General features: G+C 40.1%; 1 protein-coding gene across 1 annotated transcript in view; it reads left to right on the top strand.

Annotated features, from left to right (window-relative positions):
* The window catches only part of ECH2 (enoyl-CoA hydratase 2), a 355,360-nt gene extending 339,894 nt beyond the window's left edge, over positions 1 to 15,466 (top strand). Inside the window, exons 11-12 of the mRNA XM_089411132.1 lie at positions 14,623 to 14,796; positions 14,958 to 15,466. Of these exons, the coding sequence (XP_089267258.1) occupies positions 14,623 to 14,796; positions 14,958 to 15,045 (262 nt within the window). The 3' untranslated portion in view covers positions 15,046 to 15,466. The remainder of the gene's footprint in view (positions 1 to 14,622; positions 14,797 to 14,957) is intronic.
* The last annotated feature ends 6,737 nt before the right edge of the window (positions 15,467 to 22,203 follow it).

Genomic DNA, 22,203 nt, shown 5'->3' with positions numbered 1-22,203 from the left:
TTCCTGTGTTCTTTCATGACCGTATCCCTCTGTTGTTGTTGTTGCGTAGAGGAACCCTTTGCGGGGGTCATGGATGTGGTGACGATCTTCCCCTTACTTTGGGAGCGAACCAGACAGAAAATGAATTTCCTAGTCTAGGAGATAAGCTTGATGCCTTTCTTAGCAGTGATCAAAAAGGTGGCGGTAGGTGGGGCTATCTCCAGTATCCTGTATAATGAATACCCAAAGAAATAATTATAGCGCGAGGCCTTGACTCATACACAACGTGTCCCCTCCACAAGTATGGTTGGCCCAATAATACATCACAAACATCAAGAGGTGCAACATCACGCAATACCTCATCTGTGAAGGGCTTGATGTTGTAGGGAAGGCGGCACTGCTGGCGAACTTGGAGATCCCGTCCTTGGTGAGCCACACGATACTATACGGCTGCGGGTGTGATATAGTCGGTAGGCCCAACTGCTTCACGACCTTTGTTGGAATGAGGTTCTTTTGGCTCCCACTGTCAACAATGAATTGTAGCGATAAACCCTTCACCCACATTTGTGAGTGGAAAAGACGCTCCCCCCTCCTCTGGATCTTCAAGCTCATTCTTCTGGACCTTGGTGGTGTTAACAATGGCATTGGGCTCTGCGTCAATGATTTGCTTCCCTTTGTCATTCCCCTTGTCGGGTTTTGACTCAACGTCGGAACATGCATCTGATTCTGAAGCCTTCAACTCGGCCACCAGCGACTACTTGGTCTGACACTCACTTGTGTTGTGAGTGGGGCTCTTATGGAACTCACACCACTTTCCTGTATCCTTCTTCAACTTCGTGGTGTTGTTCTTTTCTTGCGGTTTCGACGGGTTGTCTTGGGTCACCCCGCCTTGGCTTTGTCCTTTGGTCTTCGGATTCGCAGATCCAAAGTCTCGCTTCTTCTGTTTAACTTCTGCTCAATCTTGACAGCGTATTGGTACGCCTTATCGAGCGAGGAGATGTCCAGGAACTCCATCTCGTCCTCGATGTACCTATGTAGACAGTCGTGGTATTTGAGTACCAAAAGCAGTTCAAAACCCTTGATACCCAACTTTGTGCGAAGGGTATGAAAAATATTGGTGAACTCTGGCACGTCTTGGTCTCTTCCCTACCGCAACGTGTTCCACTTTATGTATTGGTCCTCATAGCTTTTGACAGGGTAGTATTGCTCCTTAATGGCATCCCGAAATGAATTCCAAGTAGGTGCGGCTGAAAACAGTGAGCCCTTATTTTCATCCTTTTGCTCGCACTAGGTTTCCCACCAATCCTTGACGTGGGGGGCTGCTTTGAGAAGAGCGAAAATAATATTTTCCCGGTTGGAAAAATCATGAACAGAAAAATAACCCTCTAGCAGATTTAACCATTTATCTACGGCATCTGCTTTTATCTGACCCTCGAATATGGGGATTTCAAAGTTAACTTGTACCTTAAAGGGTGTGGCTTTTCCAAAGTAGCTGCTGGAAGCCGATACGTCGCTTCTGGGTGGTCGCTGAAGGATCTGGGCAAATTTGTCCATCATCGCGTTCCTTTGTCGCTCGAGGGCTTCTTCGAGCAAGATTTTGATAGGATCTCCTACCCCCTACTCTTTCTTTTCATCCGCCATGGGAGGCCGTCGAGATTTGCGAGGCTGGTCTTGTAAAGGTTCGACCAGTTCGAGCCCTAACTCCTTATATCCTGACCTCGTTGGGGACATGCAAAGAAAAACAAAGAAAAAGCTAACCGCTTTGATACCACTAATCCGGATTTATACAAGAACGCAACAAATTATAGATATGACCGTAAATACAAAGATGCAACGGAAATAATACTTCATTTCATTATTGTAAAATACTGAAATATGTTTACCAACATAAATGGAAATAAACTAGCTAGGGCGATGGTAGCTTATCTCTGAGAAGAGATGTGGTAGCTACATGCCTCTAAATTGTCTTATAATGAGACTAGAAGGCCTATTTATTGTTGAGAAACAATGGAAAACCCTAAACGTCCAAAAACTTAACCCTAGAAGATGAAACACCAAACTGTGGGCCCCATTTGGGTAAATTGGTACATCAACTTCCTAGGGTCGTAACTTTGGCATACGATCTCCATTTGACACGCACAATATCTCGTTAGAAAGATCTATCTGAGAACTACAACTTTAGGGCATCAAAACAGCTCTGGAAGTTCAGGACCCGAAAAAACTACTAAAAAATGTAAATTGTGCTACAATTAAGGAAATTGAAAAACTGAAAGAGACAGTTGTGGGGGTCCAAGTGGGATAGGTGGGTGGCCACCAACATCCACCTGGATCAAGTTTCCCCACATTGGGGTTTGTCCCTAGCTAACGCCACATCTTGTTTCCTCTTGTCTTGGCTTGTCTTCTGCCTGAATTCAATAAGAGCATGAAGGTACATGTCTGAGATGTACAAAAGGAAAATCTTAAAAGGGGACCATTCCCCTCATATAGCAAGTCCATAGGTTTAGAACAACCCAAGGAGTTCGAGATTCATAATTGGGAATCTCATGTGTGCAGGTGGAAGAAAGCCCTCTATGGCTTGAAGCAAAACACCCCAGGCGTAGTATGAGAGGATTGATAGCTGTTTGATGAAGCTGAGATTCACTAGGAGTGAAGCCAATCGAAACCTTTGCTTGAAGGTTGTGGATGATAGACCTCTCATACTAGCACCCTCTAAGGACGACCTCTTTCTGACAGGTGCAAACCCTTTCATTTGCAAAAGTAAGAGGGAGTTGGATTCTTGATTTGGAATGGTGAACTGCAAGCCTGTGACTACCTCGATGGAGCTTAACCTTCAGAAGTTATGTGGTAGGGATGCCAGACCTGATTGGGAAATGCCTCTGAGTTTCATAAACTCATTCTAGCATTGATGTTCTTAGTGAACTTTCGTCCAGATATATGTTTTACAGTTAGCATGTTGAGCTCATATTTGGTTGAGCCTCATTAGATTGGTGCCAAGAATCTTTTGAGATATCTTTGGGGCACAATCTCTCATGGATTGAAATACACTACCGGAAATATGAAGCTACATGATTATTCGAATGCTGATTGGGCAGGCAATGTGGAGGATCGGAATAGCACTTATGAGTGTTGGTTCTCTTTGGATTCTGCTTCGATATCCTGGATGAGTAGAAAGCAGAAGTCGGTTGCTATAAGCACCATTGACACTAAATACATAGCTACGAGTATGATCTCATGGGAAGCTGCCTAGTTGTGGAAGCTCTTCAGCGAGTTGTTTGTACACATGATGGATATTGCCATAATTCTCTGTGTCAACTTGGGGGGGATTTGATTGCTGAGGAATCCCGTATTCTATAATTGCTCCAGCATATAAACATCAGATACTACCTTATTTGCGATATGGTACATCGATGAGTGAGGAGGCTCTATCACATTAAGACTGATGTACAAGTCGCAGACATTCTGTCTAATTTCTGGGGAAAGATCAAATTTGTGACTTTCCCGAATGACTTGGAGTCGTTGAGAGACCTTCTTATGAGGGTCCAGCATGATGCATGCATTGAGCTATGGGAGCTTCGAGGGGCTTGGGTACTGCTTGGAGCAACAAGCGACCATAGGGCGACTCACCCTCCCCTAATGGTGCACTATGTACAGGGTGAATGGCTCAGCCTTCCCCAGTGATACCCCGTGGCAACTTAGGGACAGGATGAATGGTTCTCTTGTCAAGGCATCCTACCCATGCAGTCTGGAACTCATGGGAAGTACCTCTCATTTGACCAATAAGCAGGGAAATGGGGTTAGGGACCATAGTAGTACTATCGATGGATGCATCATTGTATCTACCGTACTCCCTATGCTAGGATGACCTCCATTGATCTGAGATCAATGACACTAATATGGGATCAATATGAGTGGTTTGAGACACTCTCTTGTGAGATTGATCTGGGATTAATGAAATTGACTTCGGGTCAGTAAGAGTGGTATGACACACTCTCTTCATATGGAACTGACTTTGGGTCAGTAAGAGTGGTATGACACACTCTCTTCATATGGAACTAACTTTGGGTCAGTAGAGAATGGTATGAGACATTCTCGATCAATTCTTCTTCTTTATGGTTTGACAGAGCAGAGCAGTGCAGGGCACTGATGGCAAAGATAGTACAGTCAGACAAATGGATCAGCGGATAGAGTTCTCCCTAGTCGAGAGGGAGTGTTAAAATTGGCAACTAGGGCCAAACTCCATGTGGGTCATCTTATTTATGGCAGCTAATATTTTTCTTAGATCCCTCTCATCGAGAGGTGTAGGATTGATCTAAAGATCATCTGATTCCGATAAGTATTCATGGAGTTATGAATTTATTTGTGTTATAAGACAATTCGTCAAGGTCGGCTAGCAACTAAACTGCCCCCTCTTGTGCTCCACGTTTTGGTATAATACAAGTGTCGTGCAAGTCATTTGTACACACAACTCTCTTGAGATTTCTTCTTCTCCATTTGTTTTGGGTTTTAGTGGAAAGAAGAATCTCTAAGGGATAAACATTGTCCTAAAGGATGCCCTAAACGCAATCCTAGATGATGCCCTAGCAGCTCTACGCATGACTTAGATCTAGGATGCAGTCAGCCCAAATCCAATACGCTGCCAAGGAAGACGCAATCATATTGTGAAGAAGACAACCCTAATCCTCTATGTTGTTAAGGAAGACAACCCTCATCTACTACGTTGTCCCAAGGGTGACCGTAACTGCAGTTATGGAGATGCCCTAAATACGCAGCCATGGAAATGAAGGCAGAAACCCTAACCGTAGTCTAAGGAGGAGAGATGCCCTAATCTTAGTTGCTACGCTGCCTAATGGAGATGGTAGCTAAACATTGTCTTAGAAGAGAAGTTCTACACAAGTAATGCCCTCGTTGTCATGGAACGCTGAGGTAAGAAGCCACCTCTAGCTATCCTTAACGTTGTTCTCTAACTGTTGTTTTGATTGTCATAGATTGATGTCTTAATGGAAGCCTATTGATGTCACCTAAACGCTGAGAGGAGAAGACATTCGCATTGCTATGTGCTAGGCTGCAGGCCATAGCACTATAGCTAGCCACCTTGAATATGACAACTGGATGTATAGTGCAGCATAGTGCACAATGGGACAGCAATGGTCAATGGCATATAGTGCACAATGGGACAGCAATGGTACAATGGTACAACAATGTGACAACAATGGAGCATAGTGGAACCATGATGCATGGACAGCAAGACAGCAAGGCTGCCATATGCCCAGAACAATAGTGTTTTGGGCATGACTGTTATGTATAGCAATGTAACAGTACAACTAGGACAACTAGGCAATGGTACATACATATTTGGTGCAGCGTAAGTATGTTATGTTGTTGTAGGGACAGCAACAATGCTTGGTTGTTGTAAGTATATTGAGATAACAAGCCGTGATGGGACAACAGTGCTAGCAGCAATGATATTGTGCCACAATGTTCAATGTGACAGCAGCATGATGAGACAGAACAGTGATGGCACCGCTATGTCATTGTGCAGCAGTGGCACAATGGGACAATAAGCATGGACAACATGGTTCAACCATGGCACATGGGACAGCAGTGCAACGTTAGGTGCAACAGTCATGAGGTCCAGCATTGTGATGATGGGTGCAACATGGTGCAGCACGGTGAGGTGCAGCATGATGACGAGATGCAGCACGATGATAGGTGAAGGAGTCACCTTGGAGAATCGGTTGAAGCAGCATGTCTTCAACTGATCTCATGTGTCATCTTCTTAGAGATGATCTATGCTCTTATCTAGATGAGTCAAAGTGTTGACTTCTGTTGTAAATATACTATCCCTCTCTCTCTCTCTCTGTTGAACTATTGAAGAACATATAAGAAGAATTGATCAAGGGTTTCCCCACAGTGGGGTTTGTCCCTGGCTAGCGCCACATCTTGTGTCCTCTTGTCTTCTACGATTTATGTTTTTGTTCTATCTGCAATTTACTTTAATGCTGATGTGATTGCTAATATGGAAAAGATATTGAGCTAACTGTGAAAATTGAAATAAATTGCTCTAAGCATAGAACATACCTAAAATTAACACCTTGCCTCCTGGAGCTCTAACGTCAACCTCCCCGCTAATCCGGCAGCTCCTTAGCAAATTTCGGACTTCTACTGGAAGACAACTTTGCCTCTGCGTTGTTCCTTCTGGCTCTATGTCAAGCATTGTGTGGGCCCTGCTAGCCCAGCGTCAATCCTTCCTGGATTTGCGTTCCCCCCTCTAGTGCCTCTCTGCTGAGTATTCAAGTTCCAGAGAAGATACTCCAACCCAACTATCCCTGCCCCTCAACTGCAAGAAATCTCCTCAATCGAATTTCCTCTTGAGAACTTCTCACTTCAAAAATTCAATCTCTTGATCTCTTGGCGTGTTTTCCAAATGACCCTCAAGCCCCTTCTTATATCTTTCTGTTGGACAACCAACGGCTTAGATTAACTCCTAATCAAAGGCTCAGATCATTTTGGCTTGATCTTCGGCTTCTTCTAGAAGTTACACCCACAATTAAATTAATACCCATTAATATTTTAATTTTCTTAAGTTTAGACTTAGGAACTCCATTAAAAATATTAACTATTTTAATAAATCGTTTTTGGGTGGAATTTCCCAAAATACTTTATGGTTTCTTTGCAATACATGTGTCCAAGCCTCCCTGCCAAATTTGATGCCTAGAGCACATCCGATGCTACCCCAAATCAACAGAAGTCCCAAAACAGGAAGGTGTTGATTTGGGGTAGCATCGGATGTGCTCTAGCCACGAAAATTGGTGGAGATGCTAAGGCACATGAGATCTCTAATACCCAGAAAGGATTTGAGAATATTCTACACAGTTTGGGAGATATTAAAATAATTAATATTTTTAATGGAGTCCCTAAGTCCAAACTTAGAGAAAATAAAATATTAATGGGAATCAATATAAAATTGTGTTAGAATGGTCCAAAAGTCATGGATCAAGCCAGATCTAATCTTAGCTATTGATTAGGGACTTAATCTCGGCCATTGATTTGTCAACGAGAAAAGTATCAGAGGAGGCTTGAGGGTCACTTGGAGAACACACCAAGAGATCAAGATTTCGACTTTCTGAGGCTGGGTTTGCTAAGAGAGTGATTTGAGTTGCAATTGAGGGGCAGTGAATACAAAAGCAGAGAGGCAGAGATAGCACTGGAGGATCGACGTAGTAACCGGAGAGAGGGACGTAGAATCAGTCAAAGGTTCACGCGGAGCTAGCTAGGGCTTACGTAGAGGCGGCCAGGAGCTGCACAGTGCCTCAAAGGGCTAGCGTGGGTGACGCAGAGGGCCAGAGGGCTAACGTAGTGCCTACAGAGGCTGACGCAGGCCAAGCCGGAGTGAAGTTGGGCTAACGCTAGGCCAGAAAGAGGCTGACGTTGGGGTTTCGTGGGGAAAATTGGAGCTATGGAGCTGCCGAAGTGTTTATCCAGGGTTTCAACTGGAATATCTGCTTCCGAGTAGAGAGGTACTACTATCAAGATTTTTCTCTGTTGGGTGAGTCGGATTTGGCACCCAGATTGTATTCTGAAACTGCTTAATAAATCAAACCCTCAGATAGCTGCACCGATTTTCCCGCATTGGGTTTTTCCGGGGTCATTAGTCCAAAAACAACAATGTCACTTGTGTGCTTGTTTCTATTTCCTTCAGTTGATGATCTATAATGGGTTGAGCATGTACTTGTATTTATTTCTAGTATTTACATGGTAAATAACTTGTTAATTAACAGAAAAAGTAGGTAGGAATAAATCAATAAAGTGCATGAAGGGTTTCTAATGTGTCAGACTTAGAAATTCCAACATGGTATCAGAGCATGGTTGCAGATCACAGGAGAACTGAGGACATCAGCTGAACAGAGCAGCAGCAGTAGAAAAGAAGGTTCCCGAGTGACAGAAGTTGTTCCTAGCAGAGTAGCAGCAAGGAAGGGGTGATGCAGTTCCTACGTCATCAAGATTGAGCCAGGAAGAGGTAGCGCAGAGGCTAAGGGAGGCAAAGACAGGCTCACGCAGAGGCTAGGAGGGCTGACGCAGTTGGCTGAGGAGACTGATTTGCCGGTGCCGGGATTGCGCAAAGCCTTGGAGCTCTAACCTTCAATTTGTTGGGATTTAGGAGGTTGTGGGTAAGTTGCAGAGTGGAGCTGGTGGGGTATTGTAGTCAGAATAGTACCTAATAGGGCAAGGCCAAGGTAGAGGGAGTTGTTGCCGAGGTGGATTTCTAGCCAAAGAATCCAGATCAATGTTGCGGTTGCACAAATGATTGGAGAGGGGCATCTTGACATTGGCAGAAGGGTTTCCAGGAAGGAAATCGAGGCTCAGAGGAGTCATACCGAGAACTTCTAGGAGGGAAGTAGAGGAGCAGCGAAATGACACTACACAGAGTAGGAGACCAAGACAGACTGGATGGAGCCTCAAAGTTCGTAGTCTGGAAGGCCAGAATCTTATCCATACTAGACAAGAATTGTGTCAAGCACTTCACCTTGAGGACAATAGCTATCCCAGTTGACCCGGCTGATAATGACAAGTACGAGGATGCAATGGCAAGGGCTAAGAGTATCATCCTTGACGGGGTCAAGGATCATACATTACCACATATTGCCGAGAAGAACACGGCATAAGAGATGTGGGAGGCCCTGACCAAGTTGTATCAGCATACTTCCATGCAGAGGAAGATGCTACTAGAAAAGCAGCTACGATCATACCAGATGCAGAAGGGAGAACAGATCGACCCATTCCTCCGTCGATTGAAGGAGATCTGGGATTAGCTGACTTCCATAGGGGCAATGCCGGATCCAGAATTGATGGTGAGAACAGCCCTGAACACAGTCTCAGAAGCCAAGGAGGTGTTTGTCTAAAGCATACTGGGCAGGGCGACCCTTCCAGATTGGGAGGAAATGTGGGTTGCTCTTTGCTAAGAAGAGATCAGAAGGCTAAGCAAGGCAGGAAGCAGCGACAAGGAGATTAGAATCAAGGAGGAGGAGGAGGATCTTACCCTAGCATCTGAGGGAAAGCAGGAGAAACGGAAGAAGAAGTACCTCTCCAAGGTCAAATGCTTCCACTGTGGGGAACTGGGTCATTATGTGATCCAGTGTCCAAGGAAGAAGAGTAAGGGAGAGGCCTCGGAGACCAAGGCAATGCCAGCAAGGGCAGAGAAGGAAGTGGAGACAAACAATGATTGTGCCATGAGTGCTCGTGTGCCGCTTCAGAAGAAGTGGAGAGACATCGAACTGTAGTCAGGCAGACTACAGGTGATGAGGGGCAGGATCCTCGAGGTACCCAACCTCTTGGATTAGACCTTGCTACGGGATCCCCGAAGAGGAGTAGCAGTACTGGCGATGTCAGTAGAGACGGATGCGGATGGAGCGACAAAGGGAGCTACAGTGCAGGATTCCCAAGACAACGTGAGGCTAGCAGGCTACAACAGTGCGAGAGGCACGGGAGTGTTGCACCAATGCAAGATGGCACAGAGAGGTGTGCAATGGTGTGAGATGCATGGAGTTGTTGCAACAGTGCAGAGGTCAAAGAGGGAGCACTTGTCAGTGACAGAGGGAGCTTCAGCATCAAGAGTGTTTCTAACCTGACAGAGATGTCAGATTTGGGAGATTGGTTACTTACTTCTCAGTAACTGAGTTGTAGTGCAACAGTTAGCAGTGGTAGTGCTATGGGCAGCACGATGTAGCATGATGAGAGGGGTTGCAGTGCAGATGCAACGATGGCAATGGCAGGGCCATGGGCAGCAACACGACGTAGAGAGAGTTGCAGTACGGATGCAGCAGTGGCAGTGGTAGGGCCATGGGTAGCAGTGCAGATTATGGGTAGCAAGCCTAGCATCAGCACAGGGACCAATGCCGGATGATCAGGGTGATTTTCAGTGAGGAGAATTCCTAGAGCATAGTCCTCACTAAGAGGGAGTGTTGATTTGGGGTAGTATCGGATGTGCTCTAGCCACGAAAATTGGTGGAGAGGCTAAGGCACATGAGATCTCCAATACCCAGAAAGGATTTGGGCAGATTCTAAATAGTTTGGGAGATATTAAAATAATTAATATTTTTAATGGAGTTCCTAAGTCCAAACTTAGGGAAAATAAAATATTAATGTGAATTAATATAAAACTGTGTTAGAATGGTCCAAAAGTCATGGATCAAGCCAGATCTAATCTCGGTCATTGATTTGTCAAGAGAAAAGTATAAGAGGAGGCTAGAGGATCACTTGGAGAACACACCAAGAGATCAAGATTTCGACTTTCTGGGGCTGGGTTTGCTGAGAATGTTGAGAGAGTGATCAGAGTTGCTGCTGAGAAGTAATGAATATAGAAGCAGAGAGGCAAAGATAGCACCGGGAGGATCAGCACAGTAGCCGGAGAGAGGGACGCAGAACCAGCCAAGGGTTCACGCAGAGCCAGCTAGGGCTCACGCAGAGGCATCCAGGAGCTTCACAATGCCTCAAAGGGCCAGCGTGGGTGACACAGAGGGCCAGAGGGTCGATGCAGTGCCTCCAGAGACTGACGCAAGCCAAGCCAGAGTGACGATGGGCTAATGCTGGGCCCAAAAGAGGCTGACGCTGGGGTTTTGTGGGGCAGATTGGCGCTGTGGAGTTGTTGGAGTGTTTATCTGGGGTTTCATCCAGAATATCTGCTTTCGAGTAGAGAGGTACTATTGTCGAGATTTTTCTCTGTTGGGTGAGCCAAATTTGGCACCCACATTGTATTCTGAAACTACTTAATAAATCAATTTCTCAGATAGCTGCACCAATTTTCCCCTATTGGGTTTTTCCAGGGGCATTATTCCAAAAACAACGGTATCACTTGTGTGTTTGTTTCTATTTCCTTCAGTTGATGATCTGTAATGTGTTGAGCATGTACTTGTATTTATTTCCACTATTTACATGGTAAATAACTTGTTAATTAACAAAACAAGTAGGTAGGAATAAATCAATAAAGTGCATGAAGGGTTCCTAACGTGTCAGACTTAGAAATTCCAACAGAAAACTCGTGAATAAAGAAAAGAAGTTCATGACATCATGAGTAGTAGTTCTTCAAGCAGTTGGTTGTCCCATCATCTCCACCTGAGGAACTGTTGTAGGTCCCTAATTAAGAGGGAGCCTTGAAATAAGTTTCGTACTTGGTAGAAACTTGGAAGCAAAATTTCGAAGCCAAAGGGAGCTTAGGTACATTCCTTCTGTAGGAATGAGTACATTCCTTCATTGGAATAGATATGTCCTCCCTAATTAAGAGGGAGAGATAGACACATCATTCTTGTCTTCACTTGGGAAAACATAATGAAGGATTGGGTAAACATTTGGCATCTGATGCTCTTTGAGGATGAATTAGGGCATCCAAGATAAGAGTAGTTGAAGAGGACCGATATTCTTTGAGGATTGGGAATCCAAGATAAGAATAGTCCTGATGGAACACACCCTGAGAACTCAGGTGGGGTATGTTCCGAGAGAGACAATGATGAGGGTGTCTATACATCATTGGTCTCGTCAGCGTTGAGCTCAGATCTTGTGGAGAGATAGAGTTGTTAGTCGAGGTCTTGCTATGTGACAATGTTGGTTGATATGATGCTAGACAGATGGGTTACCAATCTAACTCTTCTTATGAGAACTCTTCAAATTGAGAATGACCAAGTACTATTATGAATACCTCCCTAGTTAAGAGGGAGTGTTGAGAAGTTTAACTAGGTTCGGTCTTCATAATGACGTGTAATTGTGATTTTATGTAATTGATGCAAAGAAGAAAAATAAAATTATTATTGTAATGCTTGTCTCATGGGTTTCATGAGTAAGGAGTTTTATTGTTAGGTAAGGCTCCCATTGTGAGCCCTTAGGATTGGTCATAAAGTGAAATTGAGTCAACGTCATGTATGAAGGACCCTTCTTGGGCATGTTACATTTGTATATGAGTCAATGAAAGAGTCAAATAGCTCTCCAAGACCAAGCTCAAGCATCTCCTTCAAGTCGACTTTAAATAAAATAATGAATTTGCTCTAAAAGACATGTGGGCTCACCCACAGTTCAAGTCGGCTTATTATGGATACTCCAACCACTATAAATAGGGCAGGTCAGCCTCATTTTAGACATAGAATTTCGGTGAAGGGGAAGTCTGCAATAGGGGGTGCGAAGTTCATCAAGGAAGCCTATAACCAAGCGAAGAAAGGGACAATATAACCGAGGTTAGTTTTGATCTATTTTGGGTTGATCTACTCACGTGCGAAGAAAGGCTATTGTCCACTATAGAAGAAGTTGAGGTATCATGGTCTCCTTTGAAGGACAGATTAAGGAAGGGAACAAGTTCATTATCAAGCCGAGTTGCCAAGGAAGCTGCCTCCACCTAAAGCGAAGGGAATCAAGGTTCCAAAGTTGATAATTTACACGTGCTAGGGTTTCTAAAGGAAGCCAAGAAGTTGCAGGCCTGACGCAAAGAAAAAGGGAAGTCGAGATTTGAAGTATAGCTGAGGTACAAAGAAAGGCAAGCAATTGGACCAAGTGTTGACTTGGGCACGAAAGAGAAGCAGTGAAAGGGAACTTGTGTCTTGGTCTTGGAGTGGAAAATAGGTCAAGGGTCTTGGTCTTGGTATTCGTCAATTGAAGTGTCTATAAAAAGAAGAATTCGTTTTGGTTTTCCTCTCAAGTGGGAGAGGTTTGGCCCTGGTTGATCGCCTACATTCTGTGTCTCTTTATAGTTTATGCATTGGTAGTTGTTTGATGAAGAAGGGCACTATAATAATCTAACTAAAAGAAGATCCTAATCTAAGAAGTAAAAATCATTCACAAGCAATTATCTATTGTAGAGAAATCACCTAATCTTGATGCGCTAGACTTCTCAACAATCTACATGCTTGTACTTGTCCCCCTCTTGTGGAATCATTTCAAACCATGGCTGCTTGGGAGTGGGAGTGAAAGCGGGAAGTAGGACTGGTAGCAAGGAGCGACATTTTCAAAAGCTCCTGGGTTGGGAGTGATTTTGGAGCGAATTTTATATAATATATATTTTATATATTTTGATGCATATATGTCAACAAAAGCATGTAGAATGATGAATTAGTGATAAAAAACATAAAAACATGGGTTAAACCATATAAAATCATTCATCTAGTAGTTATAATTTTCATCAACCACATGTCCACGAATTACAAGTTCTCATTTATATAGCATGTAAAGGTGCACATAACCAAAATAGCATCAAGTGAAATCCATCTTTGAACCAAAAATACATCAACAAATAGGCTCTAGATGGCCTCTAGCATTCAAAAAAATCATGTTACAATAAATACCTACATATCATCAAAATCATTGCCTATCTTGGGATCTTTGTCATTAATATCACACTCTAAGCTTAACATAAGATAGAAAAAACATAGTATGTCAAGTCAAGATTTCATTTGAGTGATGGGTAGGGTCATGATAGAGGAGTTCGACAACCAATGTCACTAACATCAAGGTACATAGAGGGCTTGGTGCTCTTGATTAAATATGAGTTCCATACCCTAGTACATGACAAAATCCAATGGAAACATTGCAATCCCCCCCCAATAGAGAAGTTCGACAACCAATGTCACTAACATCAAGTTACATAGAGGGCTTAGTGCTCTTGATTAGATACGAGTTCCATACCCTAATACATGACAAAATCCAATGGAAATATTGCAATCCCCCCAATCCTGAAATCCTAAAAAAATGATGAGTCTGTTGGATTTTGAGTGAGATCTAAAATTATACTTTCTGCACATGAAATCAAATGAGGTTAGAACCACTCTCAAATAGCCTAAGTCATTTCATGGTAATGTTCTTTAAGAATTTAATGTTACCATTAATTGCATATCAATATTAGGGCCATAGGCTTGACTATTAGGTTGCTCCACTCAAAAACTCTTGTTTCTTTGAAAAAATCTGTGTTTCGAACATCTTTGCACAATTTCTTTTGTGAAGAAAGCCAAGGAGAGAATTTTTTTCTTGCAGGAGAGCGCTCCCAAGTCACTCCCAATCGGAGCGCGCTTCAGGAGCAGATTCAAGGAGGAGGAAGTCGCTCCCCTGCAGCCCTGTTTCAAACCTCTATTTTAATAGGTTACAAAACTTACTAGCTTGGCATTAGGAGAAACACTGATCAATAAATGAGATCAGAGGGATCTCAAGTGGTGCTATACAAGGCAGCATTGGAATTTCATTTTGACCACTTCCAATATAGGCAACCAGGTTGCCTCGCAAAAATTATCTCACTCTAGATGTCCCAATAATTTCCATTTTTGTTTTATTTCACGGAAATATGCCTATAGGTTTAGGCATGTACCATTTTCAAGTAGTAGTCACTGTTGATGTTGGTCTGGACTGTTGGCAAGGGATGAACATCTTGGTATAATATAACCTTTAACCTTATCAATGCTTGACATATTTGAATATTTTTTGAAGAGTATTTTAGGGTGGTGTTTAAGGATTTTAAATTGAGATCATGCTTGATGTCCCTATCCTGCTTTACAAAGTGTCATTTATGATACCATTGAGGCTTCATCCTTAGGGGGCATTAATATAATTTATTTCTTTTTTAGTTTCTATTATCATGATTGACCATTTGACTTATACATGTCATTTCTCCCTTGAAAGGTTTTCTCGGCCTATACTACATGGATTATGCACACTCGGATTTGCAGTAAGGGCTGTCATCAAGTGTTGTTGTGGAGGGCAACCATCTCTTGTTAAAAGTGTTCTAGGCCGATTTTTGATGCATGTCTACCCCGGTGAAACGCTAATGACAGAGATGTGGCGAAGTGAGACAAGGTAAGAATAATCTTACTCATGGCTGAATCATATAAAAAGGAGTCTTTTACTTATTCATGCTAATTCCAATTTTAATGTAATCCTAAATTCCATGCATTTCTTAATATGAATTTTACTTGTTCAAGTGGTAGGCAGTCCTAATTTTGTTTGTTGTTTTTCAGGATAATATATCAAACCAAAGTAAAGGAAAGAGAAAAAGTAGTCTTGTTAGGGGCTGTACTTTTGAATCATGCTTCTTCTGCCTTGTGAACTAATCACCTATCAACAAAGAGTTCGCTTAATATTAAAGTTGCTCATGATATACTATGTTTATTTATTTTTAGCTGACTCCAGTTTTAGTAGGTACTCATTCTCACCATGGCTTGGAAAAAGTAGTCTTGTTAGGGGCTGTACTTTTGAATCATGCTTCTTCTGCCTTGTGAACTAATCACCTATCAACAAAGAGTTCGCTTAATATTAAAGTTGCTCATGATATACTATGTTTATTTATTTTTAGCTGACTCCAGTTTTAGTAGGTACTCATTCTCACCATGGCTTGGAAATCCAACCAAATAAAACCATATTAAAATATTGAAGGATGTCACAAAGTTTGTGAATTCGGTTGCAGTCCTTTCAACCCCTACTATAATTTATCAGTGAATTAATATTTAGTAAATAATTGGGCGTGACATATGAATTCAAGTCTTTACCATCTAAATTTTTTGAAAGTGTTTTATGACATAAATCTATAGTGAATATTCAGCACAAAATAATTATAAACCTAGTTCAAAATAGTGAAGATTTAACTAATTATGTGCTAGTAGGTGGCTAGTTGGCACTAACCTGTGCCATCAAGTATACTAGGGTTGCCATTTATACATGCAGGGAAGCACCCCTTGGGTTTTACCACAATGTTTTCTTTTGGAAAAAAGATATAGACATGCAAGCAAGGAAATATGCAAATTAGGAAGATGAGAAATCCAATTTCAACGTTATGATTATTTATGTCAATAGAGAAGCAACATCACAATGAATGGTTATATGACTATATATAAATGGTGATTAATTACGTTAATAGCCCTTCAAAGCATGAAAAGAAAATGATATATATCATTTAATTCCTCACCTTCCCATAAAGCATCACCGATTGATAAATTCTTCCATTCGATGTGGTACTTCGCTATTTGTTTAGCTTCTAAAGATTTTGTATCTGTTGATAACTACCCTTGGGTCCAAGATGAGCTTATTCTTTTTTGTTAAGCCATTTGAATTATGTTTGTATTGGGCAATGATTTAATTTCTATTTTAGACAAAATATGTGCAAGGTGATATAAGCAAACTTTGTTTATGTTTTCTCTAATTTGGTAGTGACCAAAGATTTTTGGTGTTAACTTCTGTTTTTTTCTTTTTCTTTTTCTCCCTTGCTTGAGAGATGATTGTTTATATGGTTGAAGACATGCACATAGTGAATACCCTCAAAACCTTAGTCTGGACCAATGATAAGCAATTGTCGTTCAACTCTGTTTGGAGTCTTAACTAAGCTTTTATTTAAGATATTCATAATCTTTTGGGATTCCTCCAAATAGTTTCTGGCAGTGGGAATTGTTTTGTCAATTTTGTAAAAATCTCCAAGTTTAGGAGAGTCATAAAACTCATCTTAGCATAATCCAAGCTTTTATTTAAGATATGCATAATGTTTTGGGTTTCCTCCAAATAATCCCTGACAGTGGGAATTGGTATGTCAATTTTGTGAAAATCTCTAAGTTCAGGAAAAACAACCACATATGGCTTTAAAGGACTCATCTTAGCATTAGTGAGTTAAACCACGATTTTACCTAGTGTAATCACTGAGACAATTTATTTTGTTTATTAGTAGCAAAGCATTGAAGATAAACCTCAATACGTTTGTCTAAATTTTCAATGTTACCCTTGTTTGTGAATTGGCAGGTTGAACATTTGCTTAAGTTTTCAATTTTAACTTTGTAGATGGCAAGTTGAGCATAGTGCATGACATACCTGTTTGTTGGAATAAATCTTCATTGAATTTAAGGTCTTGGTCACTGACAATCGCCTTTGCAGAACCATGTAATTTATATACATATTTAGCAAATATATTCATGAGTACTTTGGTTGTATCAATATTATTTATAGTCATGAAATGTGCATACTTAGTTAACCTATCAACCATAGCAAATATACAATCATTTCCTTCTAAGATTGGAAATTCATTAATGATGTTCATTGAAATCTCTTCCTAATGTTGATTTGGATTATGAAAAGGTTGTAGCAACATTAGGTATGGAAGATTTTTGTTAGTTCTTTCAAATATCTGGCATTCAGCTGCGTGTGTACATATGTCATTCTTCATTCCCTTCCCAGAGAGTGATTACTAAGTAGTGTAGGAAGTGTTTAAACAATATTTGTGTCCAGTTATAGATAATTGTGTGACTCTTTCAAATTTCTCTCTTAATTTTTGGGTACTGGTGATAGATAAAAATGATCCTTGTAATATAAAATTTCAGTTTTTATGGAAATATTGGATTTTAATTGATATTTTCAATAATTTTGTGAATTTTGGGATTATTGACAATATTCAACATGAACTCCATCAATCCACTTAAATATGACTATGGAAATGAAGCATAGACAATGACTTATGTTTTCTATTTTGTCCAAGTTTCAAAGTTAGAAAGTTCATTTTATATTTATCTATTTTTATTGCTTAGTTAATATCTTTTGTGACAAAAGATATTCAACAATGTCATGTTTGAGGATAAAAGAAATTGCTGCAAATAAATATGAATGTCATTTGCTTAGAGTGTACATAATTATGAAATTTTCTATCACAAGTGAATTTTAAGTGTTTTATAATATTGAGTTTTCCACTTTAAATAGTATTAAGGTACCATATTGCATTGTTATTATGCCAATTCCAAATATGGATGTATAATGTTTGTTTATGAATGGTTTAATATTGAATTTTCCATTTTAAGTGGTATTGATTTGTACTGGGTAACCATATTGCATTGTTATTATGCCAATTCCAAAATTCCAAATATGGATGCATAATGTTTGTTTATGAATGGTTTAGAAAAAGCTACCAAAGCTATATTGGACTTGAAAACATTGCTTTTTTAATACTTAAAAAGCATTATTCACTTCTTTCTATCTAATTCTTTTCTTGAAAGTAAATATGACTTTCAATATGATAAGGTTGCTACAACGAGTGTAGGTTTGTACAAATTTTGCACAATACCATGTAAACTTTAAGAATATTTTTTATTTTGAAATGTTTTCGAGTTTTGATCATTCTAAGATTGCTTAATCTTGTTTGGATCTACTTTCTTTCCTTTTCTGGTTGGCTTAACCCATGTGGGATTTGAACTTTGAATTTATTGCTTTTACATAATACTTCATAATATGGCAATCACCAATTGAGCTGCCCATTGTGGGCTTTGTTTGGATCTACTTTCATGCCCAATTTAAATGTCATATTTTTATGTTTTTTAAAATTGTAATGAGAATCTCCAAAGAATCGATAACTTTGATAGATCGACTACCACTATTATACCAAATATGACTTCATAAATACCAATAATGGCTTGGTTACAACATGTCTCCAAGGACTTGAACCTACTCAGTTGCGGAAATAAATTGTTCACCAAACCACTTCAGCTAAGATCCTTGACTTTAAATTAAGGACATGGGGGTGGGGTTTGATCCACATATGTCTGCATAGGTCATGAAAGCATTTAATGTAGTCACTTTGAGTGCAACCACATGTTCAACCACTACCTCAAAGTGCCCCCATGGTTCAAGGTATCCCAATTTAAATGTCATATTGCTAAAGATGTTCAACCTTGTTTTTTCAATTATGCATTTTCATTTTTTTACATAAATCTAATTTTATTTTATGATGGATAATACTTCATCTAGATTACCTAAGACGCTCTTTTCAAGTTTTATTGTAGATGAGTATGTCATTGAAGAAAACAAACATATGTTTTTAGATATGTTGGAATGTTTTGTTCATTGCAACCAGGAATGTTGCCAATGCTTTAGTTAATCTAAACAACCATCTTTGATCCATAATGCCTCTTGGGAGTTTTAAAGGTAGTGCTTCGAAAATCTTCTAAAAGTATATGGTTTTTTATAACACTATAAATATAAGTCTAGTTTGGAAAAGCGTTTTGATCAAAACAAAGCATTTAAGGTCGTGTCTATAAATAAGATGGGAAACATTTTCATGATAGTTTTGTTATTAAACCCATGTAATCAATACATAACTTAAATGAGTCATTATTTTTCTAACTAGAATATTAGTAGATGAATCGGAATTACATTTTGTGATGATTCCATACTTTAGTAGTTCTTCTATCAGTGATTCAATTTCAATTAAATGATTATGTAGATATAATGTTTTTTAATGCTAAATGTAATTAATATTAGTTGTACTTCTATAACAAGTTTGATCTTCAATAACAAGGTGTACTTCAATGCTACCATCAACTCCATGCTTAATCTTGAATAGCCACTTCGAAGTCACCATATATTTCCCCTTCAGTATCGGCACAACATCTCATACATCATTCTTCATAATTGATTCATATTCTCCGATCATAGCATCTTATAAACTTGTTCCTTTACGGCTTCTTCAAATGTGGGAGGTTCGGCTTGAATCATAGTGCTCATGGCTGCAACATATCCCGCGTACCTGCATGACTTCTTTATTTCTATAAATTATCTTCAAACGAGAGCACGTCTCTCGTCATCTTGTAGTGTATCATGAAGCCAAAGTGGCCTGTTCTTGGCGGGAGGATCGCATGGAGGAGGATCTAAGGGATCCATGGGCTCCATGGGATCATCAAAAATATTTGTCTCAAATTCGAGCATGGAAGGACCATCCAAAATATCCATATCATCATTCTTCTCAAGAGGAGGAGGAGGAGGAGGAAGGTCCCTTGCTTTTCCAAGGGCAGCGTCTTCATCGAATTTTACATCCCTGCTAGTCTCAGCCTTCCTTTGACCAAGAATATATATTCTAAATGCTTTTTTCACAATATCCAACAAATGTACCTTTTCTTTCTGAGGCTTCCAACTTGTTTCTTTTGTCCTTTGACACATGAAAGTATACAGGGCATCCAAAGATATAGAGATAGATAACATTGGGCTTGACACTTGTGAACACTTCTTTCGTTGTTATGCAACCAGATCACAAAATAGAAGAAAGAGATAGATCAACGACTTAAAATGTAGCCTCTTCGAGGGGCAACCTCCTTTACATTACACAAATGAACAATTCTTAAATGATACAAATGACAAGACCACCTTTCTATATATATGAATTTAAGGAGTCAAAATACAATCAAAGCCAACATAACAATAATAATGTAAGGGCACAATAATAACATTATTAAGCTTCTATGGGGCACAATAATAACAATATGGGGACAACATGGGTACAATGACACTAATAATAAGGGGATACACTAGTATTATAGCACCTAATATCGGTGGTCGTGTTGTCCAATGCTTGGTGAGGCACCCTATTTTGAACATATGTAACAACGTTTGTTGCTTCTACCCCAAGGAACTTTGGCAACTTTTGATCATGGAGCATGGCACGAGCGACTTCTACTATAGACATGTTCTTACCTTCAGCTACTCCATTTTGTTCGGGATTATAGGGTAGAGAATTATCCTTCTTGATACATTCTTGCAAAAATCAATGAATTCATTCGAAGTGTACTCTCCACCATTATTAGACCTGAATATATTGATTTTCTTCCCTATTTGCTTTTCGATCAAAGCTTTGAACTCCTTGAACATTTCGAAGGCTTCATCCTTGTGCTTCAAATAATATATCCGTTTCTTTCTTGAAAATTCATCAATGAAGGTGATATAATAGAGATGGCCACTAAGAGAGTGTATAGGCATTGGACCACCCAAATCGGAAGGAATGAGATGGAGGATGTCATTTTTCTTGTTCTCACTGGAGGGGAATGGTACCCTTATCTTCTTCCCACTGGCACATCCTAGACATACTTCATCACGTTGGGCTTGAACGTTGGGAATCCCTAAGACCAATTTCTCTAATTTCGGCAGAGCATCATAATGTAGATGGGCCAATTTTTTGTGCCATAGATTGCTCATATGATTAGTATCATGGACCAATGCTAGTAGTGGTCTTCCGGTAACCCTGTAGAATCCTTCATATCTTTATCCCAATGTGAATGCATCTCTCATAGGTGATCCAACAGGCCAAGTAAGAACATTTCCCCTAATCAAGGAAACCCTCATTCCTTTGTCTTCCAACACAGATATTGATACCAAATTCTTCTTTAACCCTGGCACATACATCACATTGCAGGGCAAAATAGATTCTCCTGAATTCCAATGAAATTTGACAAACCCAAAACCTTTAACCGGATGAGTGGATTTGTCTCCAAGAATGATTTTGAAATTTGACTCACTCTCCACCAAATTAGAGAGAACTTCCTTATAACCAGAGAAGTGATGAGTGGCCCCACTATCAACCAACCATCCCATGAATCTAGAGGAGAGGGACTAGTAAGAGAGGAAATAAGAATATATTCATATTGTTTTCCAACATTACTTTCATACCTAGAGTATCTTGACTTCTTGTGAGGACGACGATCTCCTTCATGGTTACTTGGAGCATCTCTTCTTCGTCTTTCATCTCTTCCATTGTGAACATTCCTACAGTCATATCTTCTTCTCCTATCATCAAACCTATTATTTCTTATAGTGTTGTAGCATGGACCATTTTTATTCTCGGGGCAATCTCGAGCATAATGAACCTTGTGATAATTGTAGTATTCAATGTGAGATGATGTTCTACCATTCCTTCTTGTTGTATCTCGAGGTGGAGGCTTTCTTGATGGACCTCCTTTTCCTTTCTTCTTATTATTTTGTGTGACGAATGCAACAGGTTCTCCTTCTTCATGCTTTTGAATCCTTCCTCTTGATATCATACTTGATTCTTCTTGAGTAAGCTTTCCAACAATTTCATCAAATGACGGGAGGACATTGTTGTTGCTTATGGTAGTGATGAAGGTTTCCCAAACAGGAGGGAGACCTCTTAGAGTTACGATCACCAATTCCCTGTCAGACACAGTTTCCCCAACTCTTTGCAATTAATCTCTAAGGTGATATATCCTCATAATGTAGGATTGCATAAACTCTCCCTTATTCATTTTCATGTCTTTGAGTTAATATTTCAAGGAGATCATCTCATTCAAATTGTTGAATTCATACATGCCAGCTATCTTATCATATATATCTTTAAACCTTCTCAAATTTCCAACATATGCAAGTAGATTACCTTGTAAACCATCAAACATAATTTGTTTTTCTTTTAACTCATCTTTCTTTTGTTTGTTCTTTACAACAGCAGAAGCATTCTCT

The sequence above is a fragment of the Pinus tabuliformis genome, chromosome 3_1, assembly GCF_031772625.1.
Source record: "Pinus tabuliformis cultivar Carrire ecotype Pingquan chromosome 3_1, CPIR1, whole genome shotgun sequence".
Lineage (NCBI taxonomy): Eukaryota > Viridiplantae > Streptophyta > Pinopsida > Pinales > Pinaceae > Pinus > Pinus tabuliformis.
This window is presented reverse-complemented; position numbering and strand designations above follow the sequence as displayed.